The sequence below is a fragment of the Orbicella faveolata genome, unplaced genomic scaffold (genome assembly GCF_042242905.1).
Source record: "Orbicella faveolata isolate gen_17 unplaced genomic scaffold, um_ofav_v1 contig_48, whole genome shotgun sequence".
Lineage (NCBI taxonomy): Eukaryota > Metazoa > Cnidaria > Anthozoa > Scleractinia > Merulinidae > Orbicella > Orbicella faveolata.
Genome location: NW_028301578.1, coordinates 5,282,501 through 5,291,082, shown reverse-complemented (window position 1 = coordinate 5,291,082; position 8,582 = coordinate 5,282,501). Strand labels below are relative to the sequence as shown.

The 8,582-nt window shown below is 37.6% G+C and overlaps 1 protein-coding gene across 1 annotated transcript in view; it reads left to right on the top strand.

Annotated features, from left to right (window-relative positions):
- The first annotated feature begins 4,266 nt into the window (after positions 1–4,266).
- The window catches only part of LOC149096116 (uncharacterized), a 10,412-nt gene continuing 6,096 nt past the window's right edge, over positions 4,267–8,582 (top strand). Inside the window, exon 1 of the mRNA XM_089281420.1 lies at positions 4,267–4,357. Within this exon, the coding sequence (XP_089137546.1) occupies positions 4,267–4,357 (91 nt within the window). The remainder of the gene's footprint in view (positions 4,358–8,582) is intronic.

Sequence of the window (8,582 nt, the reverse complement as noted above, 5' to 3'; positions counted from 1 at the left end):
CAAATTTATAGAGCTTTGCATGGAGTCGTAAGTAACAGAAACGTTTGTCATTGAGTTCTGCCATTGAAGCGAAAAGTTATTACTGAAGAGCTCTGACACATTGAAATTAACACTTCTTCTAGAGCAAGAACAGTTTAGTTAGCAAAAACTTGAGCAACAACTCAACTTTTGACCTACTCGAGAGCCTTATTGGGCCGCCATTTTAATGTCGCGAGCCGCATAAGCTTGGAAATTCGATCAGACATGGTCTATTAGAGCTCCTACTCTCATTACTTAATGATGTTTAATGATTTAGCGTTTAATTATAAATAAATAAATAATTAAATAATAAATAACAAACAAGTTATAAATTATTATCAGACATGCTCTATTACATAATGAGGAACCCTGTCGGGTTTAAGCGTTGCAAAACGTCAAGTTATAAGAGGGTCTTGCATCTGATGCAACTAAAACTTCAGAAGGATTGGTAATGTTCTATTTTGGAAAATGATCACGTCACATGGAAACCGGCTATAGTCCGAAGTTCTTTTTATTTTGTTTGTTTTTTTTTTTTTTCACCAGGTCAGGCTCGCGGCTTTCGTCCCAACTTAAAAACTACTTCCGCAAAGACTGGTGTGCGTGTGTATGTGTGTCCGCTGTAAGCCTTGTAGGCGTCTTAAAAGTTTAACACATCTAAGTTATTTCTTGTTTGTTCTTAAGGTATCAGTATAACCCATTTGACCATCCGCGCGCGGTCCGCTCTAGCGTTCGTGGCTTTAACAAAAACCCATATAAACCGTATATTTACTGGAAGCTTAATAACTACAGATTATGACCTGACCTGTTTAAAACGGTAAAAATTTACCGTGTTTCGAAAATGTGAATATATTTACAAAGCTTCACGAACCCATAAATCAAGGTATACGCCCGCTCAATTTAGACTCAATTTAAGTCGGAGAAAACGATTAACATGGCATCCGTTTCTTCACACATTGACCTCAAAAACCGTGTCTCAGATTTTTGGCACATGCGTTTGTTATTATTTTACAAGAGGATAAAGTTAGAAAAAGGAAAAAAATAGGACTGCCCGCGAAAAAAAGGCATAAATTTTTAATGAAAAGAGTAATCAGAATTCGCAGACACGGTTTTGTCGGCGTTCGTTCTGACAACATTCTCTCCGAATTTCAGCCAATTTGGTCCAGGGGCTGCCGACCTGGAACTCGAAATGCACGTACAACTCGCCTATTTTTTACTTTCGAGAAACAGAGAAAAAATAAAATTCGGCGGCATCCAAGTGTTATGAGATTATCACACCAAGGGAGACACCGCAGAGGAATCAACTTTCTGTATAACAATAGGACTATGACAGTTAACATGGAACAGGTACAAATTTCCGCGACGGCGCGCGGTAAATTATTCACCAGTGAATAAACCGCTTTTTCATGTGTAAAGCCAGAATTCCAAAGTTAGTAAACGTGAAATTATCTTTTGATTTACTATATTAGTGTTCGAAATTTTACGTATCGGTTGACTAATCTTCAAAATTATGACCATGTCACTGTTAACATGCCGAAGGCCCGTAGAAGGTTCCCGAGAAAATGCAAGCGCACAAAGGGAAACGCTGGAGAGGACGCCGTAAACGGGACTACATCGACTGATGTTGATGCAAAGGCCAAGATACTGGAAGAAATGACAATAGCTGGGTAAGAAAAAAAAAATGTTGCACTGCTGATTCTAATTTTGTACAATCGATCTGCCTGTCAATTTCGTCCACTTCTCTTCGTCAATCTCCTCTGCTTCGACAGTTTCTCGCAACAGTATTTTAGCGCGGCTTGCGCTCATTTCGGCTTGCTCGCTGGCTTCGTGATCGCGATCGTTGTCGCGTTCATCCAGCAATTTTTCTTGATTGTAAAACGAACCCTTGGCCGCTTTCCGCTAATTTAGCGGCCCACTCTTTGTTGAAAGTGTTTTTCGCCTTCTTTGGCCTTCCTTTAGCCGATGAAAATGGGCAAGATCGCTCTGTCTTCTTCGAAGACATCCGGCACTGATTATGGCGCGCGAATCGCGTGTCAACTCAGCATGATCTTGATGTCATGTGACTTCTTGCCTCGATAATTAATTCATTTGACAGAACTTGTCAACTCTCAATTAAGTAATTAATATGCAAAACAATCTTTCTCGCGCAATAACTAGCGGCAGATATAAGAATTTTTCGTGGAGTTTTTTTTATCTAAAAGATTACTTTAAGATTTATCCAACCGCTTAAAAAAGTAAAATTATGCAAAATTGCAAATTTTCCCCTTACTGATACCTTAAACAATCTCGGAGACGCTTTGCGAGTTGTCGGCGATATTCGGGAATTTTCGGGAAATGGCAAGCTTAGGCCGACAAACAAATAATGCAAATGAACTTACGGTGATTTGAAATCACCTTTGGCTAATTCAAACTCAAAAACGCTTTTCAAGTTTAGGTGTCGCAGACACCACTTCAGAGGACGCTTTGATTTATATATTCGGCTACGCATTTTGACACCTTTTGAGTTACAGAAAGCATACAGAGAAAAACTTAACTTTAAGAATAATACATACTCTAGCGCAATTGGAAGTCAAACGGAACGCCCTCTTTGAATCGGAATTGCACCTTCTTCGCCGTCCAGGAGGTGCGGTAGTTTCACTGTCTGCCGTACAGAACGTAGCATTGTAGAATTGTCTGTCGTATGTTGATTTTCTATCGCATAAGAATGTGGACATTCTTTTTTTCTCGCATCAAAAACAACACATGTTTTCTCCTCATTCAAAGTTCCTTTCACGTTAAACTCGTGTATTCTTGTCGTCGAATAATCCTGGCCTCTTCTTTGGACCCCGTCCACACTACGCCGGAATAAATTGAAAACCGTTTTTAACACTGAAAACGCATCAAATGTTTTCCGTTCACACTACGCCGGAGAAATTTGAAAACGGGGTTTTCACTCTGAAAACGCATCAAATGTTTTCCGTTCACACTACGCCGGAGAAATTTGAAAACGGGGTTTTCACTCTGAAAACGCATCAAATGTTTTCTGTTCACACTACCCCGGAGAAATATAAAAACGCAACAATCGAAAGTCATTTTGGATTTGTGTTTGAAGAAAACACGGGCAGGCAAATCACATGATTATCGTGACGTCATCGTTTTCGAAAAGCTCTGTTTTCAAAATGTTTTCCGTCCCCACTAAAAAGCAAAGTCAGCGTTTTTAAATTCCTCCAGTTTGAAGAGCGTTTTCGAAAATAAAAGCTGAGTTTTCGTGATGGATTAGGGTGTACGGTAGGCCTAACCGTAGAAATAAAGCTGCGTTTTCAAATTTCTCCGGCGTGGTGTCAGTGAACGGAGCTTTTGTTTAAAACTGGCCGTGAATTTCGTTCGCGTTGTCGAATGCACAGAGGGTCAGGCATTACCCTTGCATAACCGTGCGGTGCTCAGAAATTTTACTTTTTATATCAATAAATATCGTCTTGAAATATTTATTCAGATTGCTTTCAATGCATGCTGTGATGCACATAGCGCTAACGATGAATGCAATATCACACTGATATCACCTTGTCATACATGATAATTAGAGTTAATCCTTCAAAGTTTAGGATTGAGATGGTTAGTTCTTTTGACTTTGGAACATCACGGAATGAAAAGGAAAAAAGACTACCTGATTATTCGCCTAGCATGTTTCAAGTCCAATTATCGCGTTCTTTTGTAGTTTATTTTAAATCGCCGTTTTTATCTATTTGAAACACTCTTCTTGTGAACCAACCAAAACTAAACGTGAGAAATACGTTATCAACGAAATAAGATGCAACATAAGCATGCCACTCTTCACTTTTTAAACAGCAAATAATGAAAATGCAATCTTTTTTTTTTTTTTCTGTGCTGGTATTTAAGAACAGTCGTTATTACTGTTTAAATGCGCGGTTTGGATTGTCAAGTAACCATGGCAACAGTTATAATCGTTCTTTATTTAAACATTTTCTGTTAGACCTCGGGGGAGAACTGCTGTCAAAATGGAAAGTAAATGAAAGAGACTGCCTTCTTTAACGATGATAATAAAGGTATTTAGCATTTTTGTCACATCTTTCAAAAACATGCTTTCTTCTCACAGAGGCAGCATGTTTCCTTCCAGTGCCGTAGCACGCTGATAATTCGACATAATGGCATTTAATGAGAATAATTGACATGTTGATTAATTAAGGAAACCTTTTTAATTGGAGGTTCAATTCTTGAAACGACAGAACCATTAGTGTCCCTCCAAGGGCGACAATGTCTTCTCTCGCGATGAAACGCTTGCTTGGGATTGTACAAGTTTGCACTTTCCTTGGATTTCTCTTTGCCGATTTAACAAATGGCGAAGGTAGGTCGTTGATAATAAGGTAATTCAGGTCCATGTTTTGTTAGCAGGTGGGAACGAGGTGCTGAAACAACTTTTCATCATATCACTCTGTTGAACGAAGATCAAAACTAACGAAAGTTTGATAATTATAGGAAAATTTCACCAAGATACAAATATCTCCTTGGTTTTAGCTGCAACCGCTTTCAACATTTCAATTCCCATCTATTTACAACTTATTTTAACGAAAATGCGCAAGTAAAGAAAACGAAGCCCACGTTTTTTGATCAAGAACCAAATTTCTTCAAACACAATGACAGAAAATGTACGCTAGGCATTAATGAGAATTTTTATGCTGATGCTGGCGTAGATGTACTATGTGCAACGTAATCACTATACTAGACGATCGCAACAATTTGTTGAATTTATTACTTATATTGATTTAAAGATTATCTTATCCAGATTGGAAATATAATCCTATCCTAGCTTCAACAGCTTTTTAATGATTCTTGCTAAACAAACTTTTAGGGCTGTTTGCTCGAGAAATCCAACAACTATTTTTTTTTCATGAAAGTAAGGAACTTAACCTTCTCACTGCCAGTATTCATCTTCTCCGTTAATCGTGCATGCAGCTATACCGTTTCCAATTTTCCACAACACGCGTCTTGCAGTCTTGTTTTTTTTGGTTTTTGTTTTTCCCGTTTATGGTTCTTTAAAAAACCCTGAACTAAATGTAAATCTTTAAGAGTACTTGCAATTTTGGACGGTTTCATAGCTGCAATTGAACTGTTTGAAACAATTTTTCCCCCAGAGAAGAAATTACGAACACCGACTTTATCAAGTTACTAAACCTTGACTTAGCAATATTTTTTGCGACATATATTGAATCTTACATCAAGCTTTTGCAAACGGCTAAATCATGATTCAAAATAGTATAGGATATTTTCGACATTCAGAAACAACATAACCGACCGGAGGGGCTGGTTTAGAATTATACCGCGTTAAGATTTGCGTTGACATTTTCTCCGTGTTAAGGAATATAATTTTTCACGTTGTTATTGTAAGATAGTTTTGTGCTGGTATGTAGATTCGTTGGAATGCAGGTTACGTAATTATGCTAAGAAGTTAATATTTAAGGAGTTTGTCCGTTAGGAGTTGTCACTTCGACGGCATCTCCGCTTTTGATCAGTTCATTTTAGAAATTTTGTTTTAGTAAATTTCCGTGTTTTTGTTTACTACGTTTATTGTGTTAACAACTTCGAAATGGGGCAATTTATGTCTGATCAATAAACGAGATGCCCCCTCCTATATGACTGATGTTTTCTTACTTATACTAAGTTAGAAATTATTTTGTTTTCGTTTCACTGCAGAGTGATTAGACAACAAAGCCTTTTTTGTTTCCAAAAATGCAACATTTGTGACACCTTTGAATTCCTGAATCGCTGAGCGTTACTTCAAACAAATGGTCTTTTAGCTCAATGAATGGTCTTTTGTATCAGCAACGACCTTCAACCTCAGCTATACTGCGATAGTGTCTATATCATCATTAGTAAGATATTTGTACATTGATATAGCAGATGTTGGACCGTCGTTAACGGAGAAATTCAATAACTCTGTGCATCTATTTTTTCACAATTGTCTTTGCTTACGTTCCAGCAGGCATCTGTGATAACAATACGAGAGAGCCGACTCGATAGGGCAAAATAAACGTGTCTCTACGTATATCCTAAGTACAGTCGAACTTCCCGTAAGCGACCACCTAAAATGTCAAACCTTGGTGGTCGCTTACGGGAGGTGGTCGCTTACGGGAGGTGGTCGCTTACGGGAGTTTAATTAGGCCATATTGGGTCAAACTGTTGCTTCATTAGCATATGGTAAAAGCGGAGACTTACGCAATGTTTTAGATGTCTTATTCATGTAAAAAGTCAATTTCGAGAAAAAGAAAAACGTCACTTCTCATTGAGAAATTTCCGTCTTTTGTACTACCCAGAAATGTGATAATGTTATAACACCTTATTATCCAATTTCCACTATATTTTCTGTCCAGTGGTCGCTTACGGAAGGTTAAAAACAAAAGAAAATTTCAAACGTTTAGCTCTAAAAATGGTCGCGGTCACTTACGAGAGGTGGTCGCTTACAAGAGGTTCCAAATATAGTGATTTGACATGGAAACTTTTGGCATTTTGGAAAACTGGTCGCTGAGGAGAGGTGGTCGCACGAGAGGTGCATGGTCGCAACTGCAGGTTCGACTAGTACAAGAGAGAGAGTTAAACTCGAAGTGTCATTGGGTTTAATCCAGGAGATAAATCGAATGGTAGACAAGGATCAAATTTTCTAATAATATGACAAGGACAATGAAACATCAATTTAAGGTAAAATATGCAAGCATGTTTTAGTAAGTTTTCGACACAAGAAAACAAACAAACAAAACAACGACTAGGCACTAAGAAAAATAAATAAATAAATAAAATAAATACCACTAAAAGAAGAGAAACTAAACAAAATCAATGTTATGGTGAAGACTTTTTCGATTTCATTTTTTTTCCAAAAGGAATGCTACCACACAGAAGTAAAAGCCGCCCTGTAAGGTACAATATCCACTGCAACAAACCGTGACGTGACGAAGTCTTTTAGTCAAAATCGTACTTAAAATGTCACGCATTTTCCAAAATAAAACGAGTACGGTCAGATTTTGAAAAATATTTTTTACAACAACTTAGGTATAAACATTCCTTTAAGTTCAAAAGAGAAGCTAACAAAACATAAAATGAAATAACACAAAGGATCAGATATTTATTTTAAAACCTCCGAAAGCTAATGTATGTGCCTAATGAACAATATTTGTAATTGCTCATCGACTATTCAACGCACCATTGGCTTTTTGAGATGCCTTGTTGTCCCCCTCAATGGAAACAAAGAGCAAAGTATAAAATAGCTAATATTTCTCGTTTAATTTATAATCTCTTTTCGTTCTGAATTACCGGGATTTCAATTTCCCAAGTGTCTTGTACTATACTCGACGAACTGATAAAAACTAAGAAATAGAATACAAGAATATCAGAAGTCCTTCATCTCTGAGCTTCATTTATTTTTAAAACTTTGGTTATGTTCGAGTTGATACGACTTTTATTAGAACAGTCGTGGGTCGTAGCTTTTACCACACACCAATCGCGTGCAAGTTGTATCAAGTGAAAAGGTATTGATCCCGCGTGCATGAAGACAAAGCAATACAAACCATTCAGTGGGGTCTCAATCACAAAGCACTTCTGTTGTTCACTTGCAATTTAACACGATAATTTCTAGCAACAAACATATGCAAGAGAGTAAACATCCGGTACTTAATGATCACGGAAATATTATTGCACAACGAAAGTTGCGAGTTTTATATTTAGATTTAAGCAAAAGTTACTCAGTCTTAATTTCGTGCGACAAAATTTACAATAGTGTTCCATTGTGGATACATGAAAGGTCAAGCTGGATAAATTTCCCAATTGTAGTTGAATGGTATAACTACTGATTTATTTTGTCGAGTCACTCTTTATTTATATCCCAAATCACTATATAAACCGCATCGCAAACCAAGTGAAACTGATGATGATGACTTTAATTGGAACAGTTTCTATTGCGACAAACCTTCATTGAACCGAAAACTCTACTGCCCAATGTGGCTGACGTATATTTACATCCTTACAAAAAGTGTTGCGACACCCCCTAATCTCTTGACGATTTCACTATTGAAGAAACTATAGCTGCTTAATAGCTGTTCAACCCTCCTATCCCAAATGAATGCTGCTCTGGTGCAATAAATTAAATGAAGTAAGATGAATTAGATGCTCTCAGAAACAACAATAGAGGAGAATGATATACGAAAAAATACTTTTTTTTTTAACTTCACGAGTTTACATACAAGGGTTACGTTGTCTCAAAAAATTTGTAGTCAGAGTCACGGTATCTTGATTAAAACATTATAGGCTTCTTCATGTGCAAAGTTCTTATAGATCCAGCTGCAAGATTCCATTGTGACAGTCCCATAACAATGAGGCCGTTGTCCCAAATTCTGAATTTCCGCTCGTCATAAACAACCAATCAGAGACCCTCTTGAGTCTCTCTACAGACACGTCATCAAGTCGATCTGTCCGCCCGCTGTCCAGCAAGCCTCAGTACACTCCAGCACAAACGTCAACGAGCCAAATCATAGGTCAACTCTGAATTGCCTTCCCCCTCTGTTTCAAAATGAGTCTTCGAGCGA